This window comes from Henckelia pumila, chromosome 1, assembly GCF_033568475.1.
Source record: "Henckelia pumila isolate YLH828 chromosome 1, ASM3356847v2, whole genome shotgun sequence".
NCBI lineage: Eukaryota > Viridiplantae > Streptophyta > Magnoliopsida > Lamiales > Gesneriaceae > Henckelia > Henckelia pumila.
Window position 1 is genome coordinate 88,673,624 of NC_133120.1, and position 20,877 is coordinate 88,694,500.

Sequence of the window (20,877 nt, forward strand, 5' to 3'; positions counted from 1 at the left end):
ATATTGTAAAAAAAATGTACGATATAGATATAATAATCTATACATTAACTTTTATTTTGAAACGATTTATGCTGTTTAACTATTTTACCTAGGTTAAAAAACATTTATCCCCAAAAAAAAAGGCCAAAAGCTGACGTGGACGGTCAGCGGCGTTGACTGGGTTCAGCTGCAATGTGTTTCTCCACGTGGAAGATCTGAGGATGTTGATTGGTGGGAACCACACTACTTGATAGGGATCTGGGTTTGAGAAACCCAAAGCTTACTGCTTTATTTACTTTTCTACCCTTTTATATATATATATATATTTTCTTTTTGAAGCAAATGATACAAATTTCATTCGATCAATTCAATGTCAATTACATTTTGGATAAGGGTCAGGGGAATCCACCCACCTCGACGAGAAGTGGAAAAGTTGTCCTAACTAGGTCATGGGTAGCTAGATTTGTTGATTTTCGAGAAAAATGAAATTAAATTTGAAAATTTTTAATGTTTTGGCTTTTGCAAAATTTTATTTATCAATCCAAAACTCGTAGTATTTGATTTGGGGTACTTAATACAAATATTATCATTTGAGCATCTGATTCCACAGTCAAATTTTTCACTTACCGTTGAACCGACTAAGGGCTCATCGGATTCCTAGTGAGCTTCGGCTACTTGAAGTGAATGACTTCCAAGTCCTCTGTCGTGCATTGCATCTATTGTCATTCGTTGTATTGTGAGTTCATGAAGGTGCATCTATTCCTGCAACGTAGTGTCAAGTAATAATAACCGCATCAAAATTGTATTTAACGGAGCCTGCTGATATTTTTTTTTTCTTTTTATATTTAATAATAATGAGTAATTTCGATAAAAATGATACTCGTTAAATTTAATTTAAATACACTACTAGTAATTAGAGTTTTTAGACGGGTCAGTTTATGACGGGATGGGACGGCCATCTCGACAGGTTGAAAATCCTCAATCCAACCAAAAATCGGTTGCGAGTTAGATGGGTCAACCCATCAATATATATATATATATATATATATATATATATAATTTATTACAATTAATTAAAATTTTCATTTAATATATAAATATTTGTAAAAAAAATATCAATAAATTTCTTAATTATTAATTTTACATTTGTGAATTTTGTACAATATAATTGATGCAAAGTAATTCAGAACTTTAACTATAAATACATATATCATCATATATTATGTATTCATAACACACACAAAAAAATCATTTAAAAAACTTATCGGAGCGTGGGCCACCTATTTAGGCCCGCTTTTAAGTAAGTTGACGACATTTAACCACTAAAGTTATTTGATGGGTAGATGAGTCGTAGGTCAATACAACAGATCTAACTCAAATTGACGGATTTAAGAGTAATTTTTGTTTACCAATCACATAAAATTGGTTTTTAACAATAAATTTTGTACGAGGTGATTTAATCATTTAATCAAACTAAAAAAATATTAAAAATGAGCCGATAGTTCATAATTCATCTACTACCAAGTACCAACATCTCAATTTTGAGACGAAGTTTGGAGCTCAATTATAATATTTTTACCCAACTTAAAATAAAACCAATCCACGTGTCATTTATGTAATTAGATGAAATAATTATTTGAATAGAGTATTATTGTTATTTTGTAAATTTATAGTGTTTTCCAAATTTAATCATGATATTGACGGATTGAAACACATGCAGTGTGTTTCATAGAAAATTAATGACATGGTTTTTTTTATTTAAAAGTGGAAGTTTTAAATTTTGTAATTGAAATATTAAGAGTTAAAAAAATTATATATAATCGGAGGGGTAGAGAATGTTTTGAGAATTATAAAAATAGTCACCATCACGTAAATAAATAATTAATTGAATTTTAATTAAAAATTTCAAGACATGAATATATTTGCTTGTACTATGTGTAGTGTGGTTGTAGGTGTCGATTGGTGGTTGGGTGATAAATATCTCGATTAATTCAAAATTAGTGGATCCATAACATTATAGTACTATCGAATAAAAAAATTATAATATAATAATGTCTTTGCCCAAAAAAAAATAGAGTTTAAGAAAATGAGCCCGTTTGGGAACAGCAGACATTTTGGAAAAAGCACTTATTTTTTAAAAAAAGTGATTTGCTTAAAATGTTATATGTTTGGTCAATAGACATTTTTAAAAAAGCACTTATTTAAGCCCAAATAAGTGCTTTTTTTTAAGCCAAAAATTTTGGTTTTTTGGCTTCTGCTTATGTTTTCATTTAAAAAAATATTTTTTTAACATTTATCAAAACACTAAAACTACTTCTGCTTTTTTAAATAAAAGCACTTTAAAAAGCTGAACGTATTTAAATGTTTTTTTAAGCTAATAATTTTTTATTTCCAAACGGGCTCAATATCGATTTGATTGAAAATATTAAATCTTTGGGATTAAAGACTTTAAATGCACTTTATGCCTACTAAATTTAAATTACTATGACTTAGTACTAAGTTTGTCCCAACGAGCTTTGAGCATGAGATCTATACGTGACATTTATCTTCGGACAATTTTGGTACGAGAATCTTTACTTTTAGTTGGTATGAGAATATTTATTGTCAGTTTAAATGTTTAAGGATGAAATGAGTCAAATGACACTACATAAATATAATAGTTACTAAATTACGAAGTCTTTTTCCATACTCGAAAAAAGTTCAATTCATATTAATTACGAAAACTCACCTAGAAAACTTTAAGAGGGAATTACGGTTAACATGCTTACTACGGTTGCGCTTACTTAGTGGAATGAGATTACACGTTGATAAATCATATTAGGATTATTAAAATAATTTTGAAGGATTTAGAATAATGATGGATAAATATTAACATGTTTACTTCGAGTTATTAATTTTGAGATTGAAATAATGATTGAAGGATGAATGACAGTTTTACCCTCCATTTATGATATACAATCTTATACTTAATCTTGTTTCATATAATTTGGATTGAGTTATTTTTTAACTAAATTATAATTGATTCACACGAAGGAATTTTTATTTATCAAATTATTAGGTATAAAAATATGTATTTTTTCAAAAAATAATAAAATTGATAAATTGAGTTATAAAAAAGAGAGACGGAAAGAAATTGAGAGAAAAACAAAAAAAATTGAAGGAGGGTAGATTATGATTTGTGTGTATTTTTTTCACAAATATTGGTTAGGATGTGTTATCCCTTGTATAATTAAGGATGTCTAATATCATGAATTAGAGTTGAATAACGGGCTTTGAGATTGGAGATATTTGATTTTTTTTGCAAGTAAACAATTGATGAAGTTGAATTAATAAGCTTATTCTATTGTTATCAAATCAAGTAAACACATCCTACATGTTTTGATTTAAATAATAATCATCCCTTATATATTGAATATTATATATACATACATATTTAAAAAAATTTGTCCCAAAGCTTTATGGAATTCTCCAAGTTATTAAAATATTATCATATTTTAATGAGTTTACTGCTCCACCAATTCAAATATATTTTAGGACAACAACAAACTTTTTTTAGATTTTTGTTTTAGATGTGGATTTTGTGGGGTTTTTTTTTTTCTTTTTTAAAAAATTTTGGATTAGTTATTGATCACTGATTCATTGGATTAATATTTTTTAAAAAAATTGGATTAACACGTTGTTAGACACTTTAATGAAAATTTTTCCTCTTGAATTTTGAATTAACTTGATGAAAAATAAAATAACGAGGAATGTTTGTGAAATTCCAAAACTGACTCCACCATCCACACACAAATTTTCACTAGCCGTGTCCTTCCCAAGTGATATAGTAAAAATTTTAGAAATTAATAATGTCGGGACAAACAACTTTATTAAATCAAAAAATCAACAAAATTAATAATTATTATTTAAAGAGAATTTTTTCAATTCCTAAATCTCATTTAATAAAAAAAAAAGTGTTCCACCAATGAGTCATAAAAAATTAAACTTAATTGTACATACAGACAGATACATAAATATATTTATAAAAACGATTAAGTGGTATTAAATGCTTTTAATAATGGGATAATATTATATTGTATCGATTATTAATTAAAAAAAATCAACCATTTTGTGTGAATAAAAATGATCTAAAGCCAATTATGTGAAAAGAAACACTCATATCTACAATAATTATCCACATTTTTTGTTGCAGTTTGATAATGTAATATTGAACTTTTTTATGTAAAAAAAAAAGGGAAAAGAAAAAAAAAGGTTCGAGATGAATCAAACGAAATTTAAATTTCCAAGAAAAAAACATCAGAATCACATTTGAATAAGTTTTTATATCATGCTTAGAATTTTAGAAGGTTATGGATTTTTAATATCAAAAGAATTATATATTTATACAAGGATCTTATTAAAAAATCTTTATTTTATTAATTTCTCAAGATTATTAATTTAACAAGCGGATATAACTGCTAGATTGAGAAAAAAAAACGACCTTAGATAAAGTATAATGTGAATGAAATAAAACATGTATATATATTTTTAGGCACCATTCCCTTCACCATATTACTAATTTGAGTACGAAGTGATTCAAAGATCAAGTCAGCTGTCTTTTTAATTTGCAAATTTCCACCATTGACACACACGCCCGTCAACCTTCACTAGTAAATACTTCACCAGTGAAACCATTCAACTTCCTTTCAATCATTTCGTTTTTATTTTTATTTTTACTGCCTCTTTATTCTTCTGCAAAAGGCCGTTTTTTTTTTTAAATGGCAGCTGAAAATTTTGACAGATTTTGCTTGCTTTAATCACCCACGGTTTGTTTACTTTGTTTTGTTGCATTTATTATTTTTCGTTTAGGCAGAGGGAAACTTTCTGTGGGGATTTAGAGCTTTTTTGTTGCTTCCGTGACCTTTTTTCTCCCTTCAAATGCATTATATATGCATGTGTGTGTTTTGAATTTGGAAGTGTGATATTTTGAGACTTGAGTGTCTTGCTTGAGTGTTGCTTTAATTTTGGTTGAGTTAAATCATGGACCGATAACTTGTTATGATATCAGCGTAAAATAGAAAATGTGAAATCTTGGGATATGAAGCCAAAGTTGAGTCTTATGATTGTTTGCTGGTGAACTACTAGATCAGGAAGAGTTGAATTTTTTTAGCATAAGAATTCAATCGTAAGTTGAAAATATGCAACATAAGAAGGAAAAATAGGTAAGAGAAGAAAAAACACGAGAATCAATCCGCTTGCTTCACTAAAAATTGAAGTGTGATAAACAATGCGTGTGTTCTTATCTAAGCAGGCTGTTTAGTTAGTCAATGTGATGGCTCAAGGGTCGTGCCAAGACGGGACTCAACTTATGGCATATAAGAACTTTCTATGCATTTCAACAAAAAAATGTGGTGAAAAGTTGATGGCATATGTTTCCATCTCTAGTTGTTTCATACTTTGAGACTTATGATAAGATTAGCAAACTAAATCAATATCTGCATTGACTTCAACATCAGGACATGCTTGATAGTCATGTTTAAAAGGGTATACCTTAAAAAGTTTGTAGCCAACGAAATGGATGAATGCATGTATGGAGATTCACATATGGTGTACAGGTACATTCAAGGAATGGATGCTTCTGAAAAAAATGACATACCAATGCTATCAGATATGTATCTCAAATCGGACAGCCTCGATGACTCCACAATCAACCGCTTGTCAAGCAGGAGGGAGAGTTTTTCAATGTCCATCACAACGAACCCTTTGGGATCCTGCAAAAATGATGCACAATCATCCTCTGTGCAGATGAGTGGTCCTATACATGCTGACAGTAAAAATGAGTTCATATTCCAGCCTCCTCATGGTGCATTAAAACAAAAGACTTCTGATCCTGAATTTGACAACTATCCTTCAATGGATGTAATGAATTATGACAATTGGTCAGTGGAAAACTATGTTGGCAAAAATGAACATCTGATGAAATCCGGGCAACTGGGTTTGTGCAGCGATCCATACTGCACAACTTGCCCGATGTATGACAATGAGATGGGGCGCCAGAAACATTTTAGGACACCGGAACTAGTTGATGCTAAGGTGTGTTACTTTAGCCAGCTATGCATTCTGGGATTGTATCTCTCTGCCTACATGTGCTGCTATTTGATCAACTAGTTTGCTGTTATTTTATGTCCACATTTTTTGTTTCTAAACCAATTCCTTCCTGACAATGTTTCAATGCTTCTATATTCTGATATTTTGCTGCCCATTGCATGGTTCGTGCTTGTAACTTTAGCCGACACTCTCACATTACTTTAATTTTATCTGTCTTCTGGCAGTTTCACAATATGGTCTATGGAAATGCAAAAGGTTGGGCAAAAAGAAAGTGCTCTTTTCTGCGCCCTTATATTCCCGGAGTTATGAATCCTCATACAAAAATCGTCCAGCAGTGGAACAAGTTCTTTGTCATATCTTGCTTGTTTGCTGTATTCATAGATCCACTATTCTTCTTTTTGCTTTCTGTGCAGCAGGTATAAATCTACGAGGTGGTTATTGTTTGTTGAATTAGGTATCACACAAATCACATCTACAAAATCTTTTGTCAAAATTCAAAAAATGGATGCAAACAATACCCTTGGTTTTCAGAATAAAAAGTCTAATCTAGAGGAATATAAAAAGCTTTCCTAAGTCAGCATGATGTGGAATTCAAGGAGCTGTAGATATCATCTTCAAACAGTTAATATTGAAGTCAACTGCATGGACTTAATCTTGATTTCCCATGAATTCATTGTTGACTGAAGTCCTTATTGTGCATATTTATACCTGTTTTGATGCTTGTTAATCTTAATCAGGATCCTTTTTTATGCCATGAATCTTAATACAGACAACTTGATAAAATCGACGATACAAATATATTTTGTCTAATGTAATTTCAGTAATTTTTAGGATAACAAGTGCATTATACTGAATTGGCCCATGACAACCACAATTGTGGCCCTGAGGAGTGTGACAGACTTCATTTATTTAATGCACATCCTACTTCAGGTAACTTTTCTCACTTGTAGTTTCTTAGAAGCCTTCTATTATCGATGTCATTTATATTCTTTAGATTCGTTAGTTTTCTCAAGTGTAAGCGACTTTTCTTTTGTTCTCCTATTCTGATATGGATGCACTGATCATGTTGAGTAGGGAAATCTAACCACATAATGTTCATGTTGATGTACATACAGTGGACAGGAAATGATTGCTGATTCAGAAAAATGAGTTTATCGAGTTTGAAACACTCTCAAACAATTTTCTGTAATAGACATTGAAAAAGATATCAACTCGAAATGTGACAGCGATATACGCTAATTCATTTTGCAGTTCAGGCTGGCTTATGTTGCTCCGGAGTCTAGAGTTGTGGGAGCTGGAGATTTAGTTGATGACCCTAAAAAGATTGCATTGAATTATTTCTTTGGATATTTCATCATTGATCTCTTTGTTGTTCTGCCTCTTCCACAGGTAAGTGGATGTTCTGTTGTTGCGGTTTTCTCCATTATAATATTGTGATCTCTTCACTTTTACTGTTTATCATCTTCATGTCAAGTATTTGTCAAAACAAAGACGTGTCTGTGTGAATATCAAAATCAAGTATACATTACTTGAATGCTACTCCAATCTACCTTATGCTAATTCATCTGTAGCATGAAAATCTAAGAAATAGTTGCAAATTTATTCTTGCTTGGAGTCTCTTTCTGTGGTTATTTCATTCACATCTCTATGAATACGATTACTAATTACTATAATTCTCTATCTTGGATTCCTTGAATATATTCGGTGGTTTCATATTTCACTCCTGGTTTGACTCAAATTTTTTACTTTGTGTAGATCATTATATTGGTGGTCTTACCAGATTCCATCGCAGCAACTGGCGCCAACGAAGCAAAAAATCTCTTACGGGCATCCATTCTTGTTCAGTACGTTCCTAGGCTTTACAGATTCTTACCTCTGCTAGCTGGGCAGTCTTCAAGTGGCTTAATATTTGAGTCAGCCTGGGCAAATTTCATTATAAATCTTCTCACTTTCATGTTGGCTAGTCATGTGGTCGGCTCGTGCTGGTATCTTTTTGGCCTCCAGGTTGGTGTTTGTGCTTTAGAAACGATTTTCATTTGTTCCCTCGGAAATCTTGGGGTTCTTTATCTTAAACGATCTGCTACAAGTTTGAACCTATTACCATGAACGGCATAATAACCTCGTACTTGTGCTCTTTTTTTAATGTACGTGCTACATGTTGTGCTGCTTGTCTACATGGATGGTAAGGATGTGAAGTAGAAAGTTATATTCACACATGTTTATTATTGTTTGACATCTTGATGCATTCACGACGCCGCGGATCCAGCTCGCCACTGAGTTAACAGGGGATTTGGGGCAATGCCCTGAATACTATACATTTTCTCCGTGCAGGCACCACCTGTGGTTTCGCCTTATTTGAATAAAAAGAGTTTTCCACATAAGTGGTGTACTTCATCCATTTTTTTCCGTCAGTTTTTTATCACCTGTTGTTCTTAATAGGGTGAAGCTCCATCAGTGTCCCTTATCTTTCTTTTGCCATAATTGTTATAATTTGGAAATCGTAACTTTCGCTGTGCCATAGCAGGTTTTATATTCTCATAGTGTGCGTGTGTGCAGAGAGTAAATCAGTGCCTTCGAGACGCTTGTCATGATTCCAACATCACAAAGTGTATGGAATTCATTGACTGTGGGCATGGAAATGATTATGGGGAATTTGAGAATGATCCGATATGGGGGCAGTGGACGAGCAATGACAATGCAACCGCTTGTTTTGGGCAAGGTGGTTTTGCATTTGGAATTTATCAAAATGCTGTTGAGCTAACCACCAACCAAAATATAATGACAAGATATCTTTACTCATTGTTTTGGGGTTTCCAGGTATGTTTGTGATCACAAAAGTTTTCTTTTTAATTTTTTACTATGATAAACTGGAGTTCTTTGTTATATGTACAGCAAAGAGTCAAAAGTTTGAACTTATTTTGAGAGGAGGCCCCTGAACTAAGATTCAGTTAAAAAAAATCACCAAAGAAAATGTCGATGATGGTCGATTTTCAGGACATGCATGTGACTACTTATTGTTTATCCTAGTTTTGTTTAAAACGCCAGTTTTCTCACTTGTTCACGTTTGTGGTGGTTTGTACAGCAAATTAGCACCTTGGCTGGAAATCAAGTTCCTAGCTACTTTGTCTGGGAAGTTCTTTTTACCATGGCCATAATAGGGGTGGGCCTCCTCCTTTTTGCTCTGCTGATTGGAAATATGCAGAATTTTCTCCAGTCTCTCGGCCGCAGGTATGACTTTCAATACACATGCTTTATTCTTTGCATTTGCATTCACGAGAGATTTACAGGATTTTACATTTATGATTCTTACTTTTAAAGTTTGTTCTTTGAATAGAACAGTTGGCTTCTCCCATGTAAATTTGTCAGCTTATCCCTCTTTGTATGAGTAATAAATTTCATTTCCAAACGTATCTCTAACTCGTGTTTGCTAATCTTGTATTCTCAAACCGCGAAGCCAGACTAACTAGAAACTTTTTCTCTCTCCTTAGGAGGCTAGAAATGTCTTTAAGACGCCGTGACGTTGAACAATGGATGAGCCATCGTCGTTTGCCAGAAGATCTAAGAAGGTGGTGTCCTGGTTTTGATGGTCTATTTATTTATTTTACATCATTACGATATTCGTTCTTTATGATTGTTTGTATACATGCCTTTATGAGTATATTAAAGTGGTTTAAGATTATTGTCCGAGAGGCTTTGTTTCCTAGCGCGTTCAGGCAGGAGTCATCTGGTCTAGGTGACAGTCTATTTCCCTTTGCTTACTGTCATTGATTCTACCGGGTTCATGAGAGCAGCGATATTCTCTTGTTTTGCTGTGTACTTTGCCCTTGTGTCAAAAGTGATCAAATATGGCATTTGTGCTAGTCCTAGATTAAAAGGTTTCAATAACATCCTTACTATTAGCTGCAAGTTTGGTAACCCGACGACAATCGATTCTGCGATTGATTAAATTTAAGGGTGAATCCCATAAGTAGCCGAAGGAGTTGAGGTAGTATCCTTGGGACTGCGGAAGTAGCAGTTGCCCAATTATCATGTGTGTCTGCTTATGTTATACTGTAATGGAAATATGGTATTTGCGCATTCTCCGTGCAGGCAAGTTCGAGAAGCTGAACGTTTTAGTTGGGCTGCTACTCGAGGTGTGAATGAAGAAATGCTGATGGAAGGTCTACCAGAGGACCTTCAAAGAGAAATAAGACGTCATCTGTTTAAATTTGTCAAGAAAGTAAGTTTCATAAAAACCATTTTATGTATATCTAGAATGAGGATACATGTGAATGAATCCCGAGTTATCCGCGAAAAATTTCAACCGTATGGCAATTACAGGTGAGAATTTTTCAAGTGTTGGATGAACCTATCATAGATGCTATATGTGAGAGGCTAAGAACGAAAACATACATCAAAGGAAGTAAGATATTATCGCGAGGCGGCCTCGTTGATAAAATTTTTTTCATCATTCGAGGGAAGATGGAGAGCGTCGGGGAAGATATGATAGGCATCCCCTTGTCAGAAGGCGACGTTTGCGGAGAAGAACTCCTCACATGGTGCCTCGAGCATTCTTCAGTAAACAAAGGTAATTCCTACATTTTAAACTGTAATTTTTCGACATTTTAATAGGCACGGAACTGTTGTATCCCTCGTGTTTCATTCTTGATCAGATGGAAAACGAATAAGGCTTCCAGGACACAGATTGCTGAGCAACAGGTTGGCAAGATGCTTAACAAACGTGGAAGCTTTCGTTTTACGAGCCGTCGATCTTGAAGAAGTGACGAGTCTTTTCGCCAGATTCTTGAGAAGTCCTCGTGTCCAAGGAGCCATAAGGTAACTTTTGGGATTGATCATCATCCATATGGCCTTTGGGGAGCAATCGGATAGCTTAACTATGACTTTTCGACAGGTACGAATCGCCTTACTGGCGAGGACTTGCGGCGAAGCAGATTCAAGTAGCATGGAGATACAGGAAGAAGAGGCTGAGCCGTGCTGATTCTCACGGCTCACCAAATAATTATCATTGGATATAGAAACTGATCATGTACTAGTAAATTTTATGGGCAGACAGACGAGTTAGATTGCGACCCGGATCCTCTACTGTGCACGGCACGGGATCCATTTTGGATCAAATGGATATGCAATAAGAAAAGGTGTTCTTCTTTCTTCAAGAATATTATATTGCATATGACTCCAGAAATGAGTAGTAGTAGTACCATTCTATCATATATATATATATGGCTTTTTGTTGCTGATGAGTACTATTTAATCATATATTTAAAATAAATTATATGTATATATATTCGTAAAAAATAAAATAAAATAGATTGGTTGAGGTTTTTTTGTAGGCTGACTTTTTAGAACCCATCATAAAAATGCCAGTTTATACATTGACACACAAATAGTTAGGTATGCTAAAATGCCAAACAAAATATAGGCACGTAGGAACTCTAGATTTTTTTATTTTTATTTTTAAAAAAACAAAAAATTAGCTGGAGAAACTTTTGTTACAAATAAGAACTCGAGGCACTTCGAGAATATTGAATTTAATTAGATGTTTGTATCGCTTTGTATCCTCGATCTCGTATTGGCATGCCGAATGTGTTTGTAAAATTATTTTGATTAAAGATTGTTTTTTTATAAGATAAGATAAGATATAAAAATCCAATAATTATAAATAATAAAATTTTTAGACACCCAAATATGAGAATACGGTATTTATTATCGACGATATATTGATTTGGATCAAGAAATCAATCGATATATCTAATAAAAACATTAAAAACCATACGCACACTCCATTAATTAGTATCTAAGTCTTTATTACTAACAAATATTCCTCACCTCCTAAGTATATAAAATACTCTTCATACATGTTATCTTTACACTATACTCTTCTACATTATTAAGATTGAGACATAGTTAAAATAAATAATTATGGTCTTATTTGATAACTAAAAAATATCAATTTTTTCAAATTACAAAAAATCTGTTTTTTTTTTTTTTTCAATTTATCTATATCTAACATATCCTAATAAAAAGTTTCTTTATTTTTATCTATACTTTTGAATTTATAAATTAAATAATCATATAACTATAACATATTTTTATTATGAAAAAGGTTTTTAAAATTTTAATATAATATATCGAATATTCCAAATTTTTTCTTTATTTGACACCAAAATTTTTAATAAGTATGCACGTATGTGATGCGAAAAGGCACTTGTTCTTACTCTTATATATTGTTATATATATCGTTATTGTCGAAATCAAATAATGGGAATGCTTCAATTACTATTTAAAACTGTAATCCAAAAATTATTAGTCCTCGTGGAGACGTGGATAATTATAAGATGTGCATTGAAATTAGATGAAATTGCCACAAGCTATCTTGGTAGAGTAATAACTCGTCCTACAAAGATCTCGAGTTCAAGCTTTATAGTTATAACTAGGGGTGCAAACGAACCGAATCGAGCCAAATAATGACAAAACTTTAAGACTCGAATTCGATTTAATAAGAGTATATTCGAGTTCGAGCGCGATTCGAAGCTCGATAATTTCAAATATTTTGGTTCGAACTCGGCTCGAATAAAGTTCGAGTTCGGCTCGAAATATTCGAACATATTCGTGAACTATTGCTCGGATATTATGGTTCGAAAATCTCGAAATGTTCGAAAAGGTTCGAAATGTATATATATTTATTATATAATTATATTATATTAATTAAATATTAAGGCTCGTGAACTATTCGCGAACTATCGAACATAATAATTTTGGCTCGAGCTCGGCTCGAAAAAAAGTTCGAACATGTTCGAATTCGGCTCGAGTTCGATAAGTTCGAATACAAATCAAATATTTATCGAGCGGGCTCGTAAAGCTTACGAACCGACTCGATTCATTTGCACCCCTGGTTATAACTAATTAAACATGTTTTATTTTTCCAAAACATGCACTATCTCTTTTGATTATTATTAAAAATTTAATTATCACAATAAATATTTTTTATAACTATTCAATTATATTAAGTGTGATATCAATTATTTAATATTATTTTATTTTTTATAATTATTTAATAAAAAAACGAATTCTACAAGCACGTATATGTAAAAACAAACTATACTATACAAGTACACAACGTGTACACAAAAAACGCACTATATAACCGCACAACACACGTACAATAATATGGGTGTGGCTTCGGTAATATGGGTGTGGCTCCAACGCCGGTTGGCCATACCATTAATTACGAGCACACCAGCTCCAAACTGTACACTTTTTGTTAGTTCATATTTCGAATCTACCAATAATAAATATTTCGAGCACTCATTGTGTTTACAACTTCGATCGTGTATTATAAAGTTTTATAATTATGACAGCATTTGATAGAAGTCATTGTTGTTTCTTGCAATTCCTGATTTATTTTTCAATATTATGCAAGCTCGGGAATTTATATCTATTTGTTTCTCTTTTTTTCATATCTGTTTCACAGTACTCATTTAGAATAAATTTTAAGTATATTTCTACTAAAAAACAATAAAAATCAACAAACAAAAATAATAAAATCCATTTATTTTTCAAAATGAAAACGATGATTCTTTTTTTCTAATTAAAGCCAAATTAATTATTAAATATCATGTACGTTTATGTATTACTCCATCCGTCCCAATTATATTGTCCATGTTTACTTTTTTATTTGTCCCAAATATATAGTCATATACCATATTTAGTAATATTTTTTTACACTTCTTTACTAATATACCCCTATTAACTACACTTTAAAAATTGTGCAATCATTTTTTAATACATTAAATAGAGATAAAATAGGAGATTTATATAAAATTTGCTTTTCCAATACATTTTTTTTAATCTGTGTGAAAATTCAAAGAAGACATTATATATGGAACGGAGAGAGTACATGTTTTTTCCCCTAAAAAAAAGTATTAATTACATGTTTTTTACCATATGCAAAAAAAAGGACACATGATTATGATGATAGACAGAAATCATACATCCATCTAATTAATTAAGTACTGGAAATTGAAGTATTATTTAATTTAATTAAAAGGTAAATGATTTAAAAATCTTTACCAACCCTTCAAACTTTATCTTAATTCCCTAACCATAATTTTCTTTATTTCAACTCCATAGTGGTCTCCATTTTTGAATTAAATAATATTTAGCAACTAATCCTTTGTACGTGACATTGTTAACCTATCGAACCAGTCCCGGCCATGCAAGACTATCAGTTACGCAAGGTTTCCAGCCGATATACTCCGAATTAGGGTCCAACATGCTTCCGTGAGATGAAATAAATTTAAATACCTTTTTGACCAAAATGTCGCCGGGTCATACCTGCCGAGTTTTACGAAGTGCTCCTCACACTCCAACCACGCAGTCGCAACAGATGGTTTATGCACAAACTCCTTCAACGACACCCAACACAGCATTAATTCGTTTTCTACCTTAAGACGTATGGAATATAAAGTTAATTATAAAATATGAGCATGAAAGAACAATAGACTTTAAAGAAATTATTCAGACATGATATTATTACATAAATCAACTCCTTTGAAGAGGAGAAGACAACTTGTTTAGCTACTCATAGTAGCCTTGTTCTTGTAATACATAAAGAAAATTTAATACAATAGAGAGAAAAATATTACAACAATTTATTTGTAAGAAAACTGAAGGGAATGATCGATATCTTCAGCTTCCTTGAACGCTTGTATTTATAGCTGAGGTTCCACTCGTTTCACCGAGAAACTTCAGGGAATCTTACAGCTATCTTCTATTTCTTTATACCATTATTGATGACATCTTTTACTAGTGGAGGAGGCAGCTGTCTTGTATTTTTTTTTATGCCATTATTGATGGCATCTTTTACTAGTGGAGGAATCATATGTCTGCCACTTTCTTTTGGCTTTATTCTCCTCACATGTCTGCTTTATTGTTGTCGGGGCATCTTTTGCTTTTGAAGTAGGCCCCTGTGAAAACGCATCTTTGGTGGTCCTTGTCCACCTTTGCTTGTCTCGGAAAAATCTTTTCGATCCGTTCGGGATCTAAAGTTTTTTTCGAATTCTGGCTCCTTCTGGTTGGAACACTCTGGGCAGATGTTCTCTGACCATCTTCCGATATGAGCCATGTTACAAAATTTTCGGCGAGTCTCTTTACTTTCCGACAGCTTGTTGTTCCATAAAAGGTTTCTCTTCTTTTCGAAGAGTTCTTCCGCAAAAGCCATAGTTTTTCCTGTCATTGTGTTTAACAGGAATGATCCGTTCACAGAATTCTAATAAAATTTGAACGAAAACTTGACCTTGTCCATCTCGGTGAGACAAACCCAAATACCCCATGCCCTTCTGGTTGAGATTTCATTTTCTCCAAAAGTGGACACTAATGGTATTTCCTCAGGAATATGGTCCTTAATGAATCTTTGATTATTCATGTCAGGTCTCCTTAGCTTGATGAAATGAAAGGGTTCGTGTGATCCTTTCCCTGTTGGTTCTGGAGCAGCACTAAAGAAATATAATTCAAGCACTCTGGACAAATGGTCGTTATTTGCCCATGTTTTTTGGACTGCTTCCTGAATCCATTTGGGTAACTGTGATATCTTCGGAAAGCTTGGTGACGTTGTATAAACTGAGGCCAAGGCTCCAAATTCATACCAAAGCTTTACATCCTTAGGATTGACATTGTTTTTTAGCCATACCCTTGGATATATCCCTACAACATAAACTCTGCAAGTGTTAGGGTTAATTTCACTTCTTGTACTTAATTTCTCCCACCTCTGTTGATAAATCTGAAATGGAGAAATAATAGCTGGATTAGTATCGATTTTAGATTTGCCCTTGTCAGTGTTGGGCGTAAGATTGATCTCTTCTTCTTTTACCCCAGAGGCGGAGGGTTGACTTGATGAGGAATCCTCATCAATTGTTGCTTCATCTAGATCATCAAAAGCTGATGATAGATTAGCACTTGTTTCTTGAGTTTTAGCTTCCTCAACATCTTGTTTTCCAACCGGTGGTTGTATTTCTTGTTTTTGTAAAACCAATAGTTTTAGCATATCTTGTTTATGAGAAACCAATGGTTTCTCTATGGCCTTCACAATTGGCCCTTGAATAGCAGCCCATAGTTGTGTTTGAGCTTGCATACATCCTGTAATTCGATTAGATACTTTGATCCGATCAGCTTGTTGTAACCTGCCGGCCATTTCAGCATTAATGGCTAACTGGTTGAACTCGGTTTGAATCAACCCAAGGTGTTCCCTGAGATGCCTCTGCATTTTCATGATGGAATCCACGTCACTGCCTTCCATCTCTTGTTAAGAAATCTGCAAGAATATTTTCATGAGATTTAATAATAACAATATCAAAAATATAATTTTGACATAATGCTTGCCATCTTAATAACCTAGCTTTCTCAGGTTTAGATTCAATCTTATTTTTTTAAGAAAGCTTTTACCTGGGTGTTATCAACCTTTAGCGTGAATTTTTTAGCAAGTAAAAATAATGACCATTTTTCGAAAGCCCTTTTAACTGCATAAAATTCCTTTTCGTTGATATGCCATCTGATGGCCTCTGATTCTGAAAAAAGACCGCTACAGTGTCTGCATGATATTTCTCCATCCGTAGTGATCTTGGTAAGGACTGCTGCCCACCAATCGTCACTAGCATCCGTAAATAAAACCAGATCATCTTCATCTTCGGGTATAGCCATTTTTTGGAGATGCTTACATATCTCCTTTAATTGATTTACCCCTTGAGTATGGTCTTCGGTCCATATAAACCTAGCATCCTTTTTTAACAAAGGACTGAACACCTTTCTGTACATTGCTAGGTTGTTAATGAACATCCCTGCGAAATTAACTACTCCAAAAAAACTCTGGAGTTGTTTTATGTCTTTGAGTTTATCTGGAAAATTCTTTACCTTTTCCACAATATGGGGTTGTAGAATTATTCCAGTTTCATCAATCTCAATACCAAGGAATTCAATTTTCCTTGTTGCTATGACTGCTTTCTTTTCAGATAAGACCAGTCCTTCTTGTTTACAAATTTTAGAGAAAATATCTAAGTGTTTAACGTGTTCGTCTATATTTTTTGATGCTATAAGAATATCATCAATATAAACAAACATAAAGTTGAAATAATCTTTATAAAGGTTATCCATCTTTCTTTAAAATATCTGGGGTGCATTAGCTAATCCCATAGGCATAACTTCCCAAATATAATGTCTTTGTGGAGTAGAGAAGGCTGTGAATTTCTTACTGCCTTCTTCCATTAAAATCTGGTAAAATCCAGACTTACAATCAAATTTTGAGAACACTCTAGCATTTCGTACACAGCTAATTAGGTGTTCTCTACTCGGTAGAAGTACCCATCAAACTCCAGGATTTTATTAATACCTTGGTAGTTAATAACTAACCTGAGTTTCCCTCTTTTTATTTCACCATGATTTTTGACCAGAAATCCTGGGCTGCTATATGGTGAAACTCCTTTTTTGATTAGACCAAGGTCCAAATGTTCTTTGATAATTATTCTCATATCCCTTTGATCTATTATGTTCATCGAGATAGGCTTATATCTGACGAATTCATACTCTTTGCCTTCATTTAGAGTAAGACTAGCTTTGAGTTGATTTCTATCTCACCATGCCAAAGAATGCTCGTTGTAACTTTCTTTGAGCCTCTTTTTGACATCTTCAAGGGATACCTTATTTTCTAACTCTATATCTTTGTGATTTAGAGTCACCTTGAGAAGCTCCATATCCTCTGTTTGGAGTTCTTGTTCTGTTGTTATTTTCAACATGGTTTCTCCAAACCTTCTTGGATCTTTCATCTTTGGGTGAAAAAGTTGTCCTTTATCACCACGCTGGCTGCGAAATATTATCGGCAATTGTCGATAAAAAGCAACTTTGAGTCTTTGAACGATAATTTTATGATCACAAATTGTAGTGAACATAAGTCTTATTGACTCATTGTCTTGTGTGTACTTCTTAAACATTTGTAAGAAGTTATTTCCTAACAGGATATCAGCTTCTGTATCATGGAAATAGATTGGTGGTGTCTTTACCTTGTACCAAGGTGTTTGACCTGCTCCTTCCATGAGGATTTCTGCTTGTTTTATTCCTTTGAAAATAATTAAAATTCTTCTAGAGAAATCCCGTCCAGCAATTTTTGGCAATTCTTCTTCACATTCTTCAGGGAAGACTCCTCTTTTTGCTGTACAAATTTCTGCTCCCGAGTCAATATAAGCTGCAAAGTATTCAGCCTTATATTGTTCATACAACATTCCTATTGGAATGTATATGGATAAAGGACTTGTTGTCATTTTTTAAAGGGATTACTAAATGGCCCTGCTATTTTTAACAGACTGTGTTGCAACTCAGTAATCCGATTAAGACTTTTCACCTTTAGTTTTCCTAAGGCTTCAGAAGGTAGAGTATGGTTACTTCTTTCTACTTCTTAGATGCGTCCTAGTAAATCATGTTCATGACTTACTAATTTCAATAGTTGCTTCTTCCTCTGTTTGTAAACAGAGTTTTCGAATCTGTTTAAGGGATTGTCCCTTATCCAATTCTCTTGGTTTTCCATCTCGTAGAATTTTTATTGAATCCTCCAAGTCTTCTCTTTTGCCATAAACTCTATTTTTTTTTTCAAGGCGTTTCCATGATTTATGGTCCTCCAGAAATTCTAGGCCAAGAATGAGCTGATCCATTTCTTTTCCTGGAATTCCACAGATTTGAACTTCCAATTCTCCAATATTTATCACTCCTTGGTAAGTTCATTTTTCTCGTTGTTCCAAATAGTAAATCGAGTTACAAGGGAACTGATTCCGATGACTTGTAATTTCGAATACTATTTTCACTTCTTTCCATCCTTCTGGAGATCTAAGTTTTTCTATTATAGAAAACTCCTTTTCTTCTGGTGGAATTTCTTGAATAGGAGATTTGTCCCATCTCCTACTTGTCATTTGGTCTACTTGGAAAGATAACCTTCGGGGTTCTATTTTAAGGTCTCTGTATAGAACATGTCTGTCTTGAATTTGAATGTCTGTTTCCTGAATTAAAGAAAACTCGATTCTTTCCGAGTATATTGCATGAGCAACTTTCCCAAATATCTCTGGAATTTCAATGAACTCATTTCTAATAAATAATTCAGAATGGTGAGTATTAGAAAGAGCATATGAAATTTGATATGTAATAGAATATGACCTATTACCTTCCTTCATTAGTCTTTTTTCCTTGAAGTTTTGATGCAATGTCAAGGCTCGACTAAAATCTCTATCAGCTAAATTGTAGGCTATTCTTGGATAAATAACTCCCACAATTTTTTCTGCGCACAAATTTCCTGAGATAGTTCCTAGAACCGCATCTTGTATATTCCCCATTCTTTTATCGCATACTACGATATCTATGGGTGAATCTATTCCTTCTTTAAAAGTAGCTTTGATCATAATCTGGATTGCTCCAATATGAATCCAAGACATTGTCTTTGCTATTTCTGCTTTTAATTTCTGTAATTCCTCACGAATTTCTTCAAAGAGAATCAACTGCATCTCAATTTGATTACTGGTTAATTCCATAAGAATCGCCATTTCTCTTCTGGATACCTTATAAATCAAATTATGTCTTCTTTGTCTTAGCCCTAGGTTTCCTAAAACTCTTTCAACTTGTCCTGCCGAAAATCCTTGGTACTTCTGTAGTGTTGGATTTTCTCTCATAATCCTTTGAACCATATTATGAGATATCGTGGTTTGACTAAATAACCCAGCCAAATTTTCATGTGTTTCATGTCGAAACACCTCCTCTTTACTCTGATTCTGATTCTGATTCATCCTCAGAAACTTCTTGACTAAATAATATCTCTTCTTCGCATATGCTTTCATCTGAGGGGATATCCTCAAATTGATATACTTGGACTAGATCTTGAAAGAAAACCGCATCATCCATATCTGGTGTTGCTTCAAAGAGTTTGACTCTTTTTTTCTCGTTTTCTGGACAATTTGTAGATATATGTCCTTTTGCTCCACATGTCCAGCAGTTGCAATCCTTGAAACTTTCACTTGCCCTTGTATGAGTTCTTCTGAAAGTTCTTCTTGATGGTGTTCTTTCCCTGCTTTGTGATGAGCCTGTTGCTGGGGACGTTCTTGTAGGTCCACTTCTTCTACCTGATCTAAAGGATCTGGCTTTTTGTTTGGACCAAAATGTTCTTGGTTTTCAAGAACTCTTCATTCTTTTATTATAGGGATTATTTCTGAATTTCTTCCTTTTAAATCCCTGTGTTCTGTTTTCAATGATCGTTGAAAGATCATTTTCTCTACAACACAAATGTGTACGCTTATCTATACCCCTTATTTTCTTGTAGTTCTTTTGTAATGCTGCCATATGGCACCATTCTACCAATTTTCCTTTCAAAAAGGACGCGCGTCTTGCCAATGTATCAAGATTACCTGGAACGTATTCTTTAATCAGCATTTCTCTCCAGGGACTTGGAATTTTTGCGAAAAATATCTGAATAGCTACATTTTCCTCGACTCCCGAATTCCATCTATATTTAGTGAATAACATAATGTATTCATCAACTAAACAGATATCATGTAACTCGAGGCTATACAGAGCTTGAGTATATCTTCTTTTTTTCTATGTATCTTGATTATTGAAATAGTCTACCTCTATGAATTATGCTTCAAATAGGGTGGCCATCCTTTCTCCAATCTCGCTGAGGGATTCTCTTCCTAAGATTGATTCCTTTGTATCTGGCATAGTCATCTCCCATGCGATCTTGACAGATCCCATTAGACTCATTTCTAGAAGTTTAATGAATCCTTCTTTATT

The 20,877-nt window shown here is 33.4% G+C and overlaps 1 protein-coding gene across 1 annotated transcript; it reads left to right on the forward strand.

Moving 5' to 3' along the window:
• The first annotated feature begins 5,236 nt into the window (after positions 1-5,236).
• Positions 5,237-11,252, forward strand: LOC140874908 (probable cyclic nucleotide-gated ion channel 20, chloroplastic). The gene is made up of 12 exons (XM_073278389.1): positions 5,237-6,051; positions 6,291-6,482; positions 6,898-6,996; positions 7,318-7,455; positions 7,822-8,070; positions 8,623-8,883; positions 9,149-9,294; positions 9,555-9,632; positions 10,156-10,285; positions 10,387-10,633; positions 10,719-10,881; positions 10,958-11,252. The coding sequence occupies exons 1-12, from the start codon at positions 5,491-5,493 to the stop codon at positions 11,079-11,081; spliced, it is 2,388 nt and encodes a 795-aa protein (XP_073134490.1). The 5' UTR covers positions 5,237-5,490; the 3' UTR covers positions 11,082-11,252.
• Positions 11,253-20,877: the final 9,625 nt, after the last annotated feature.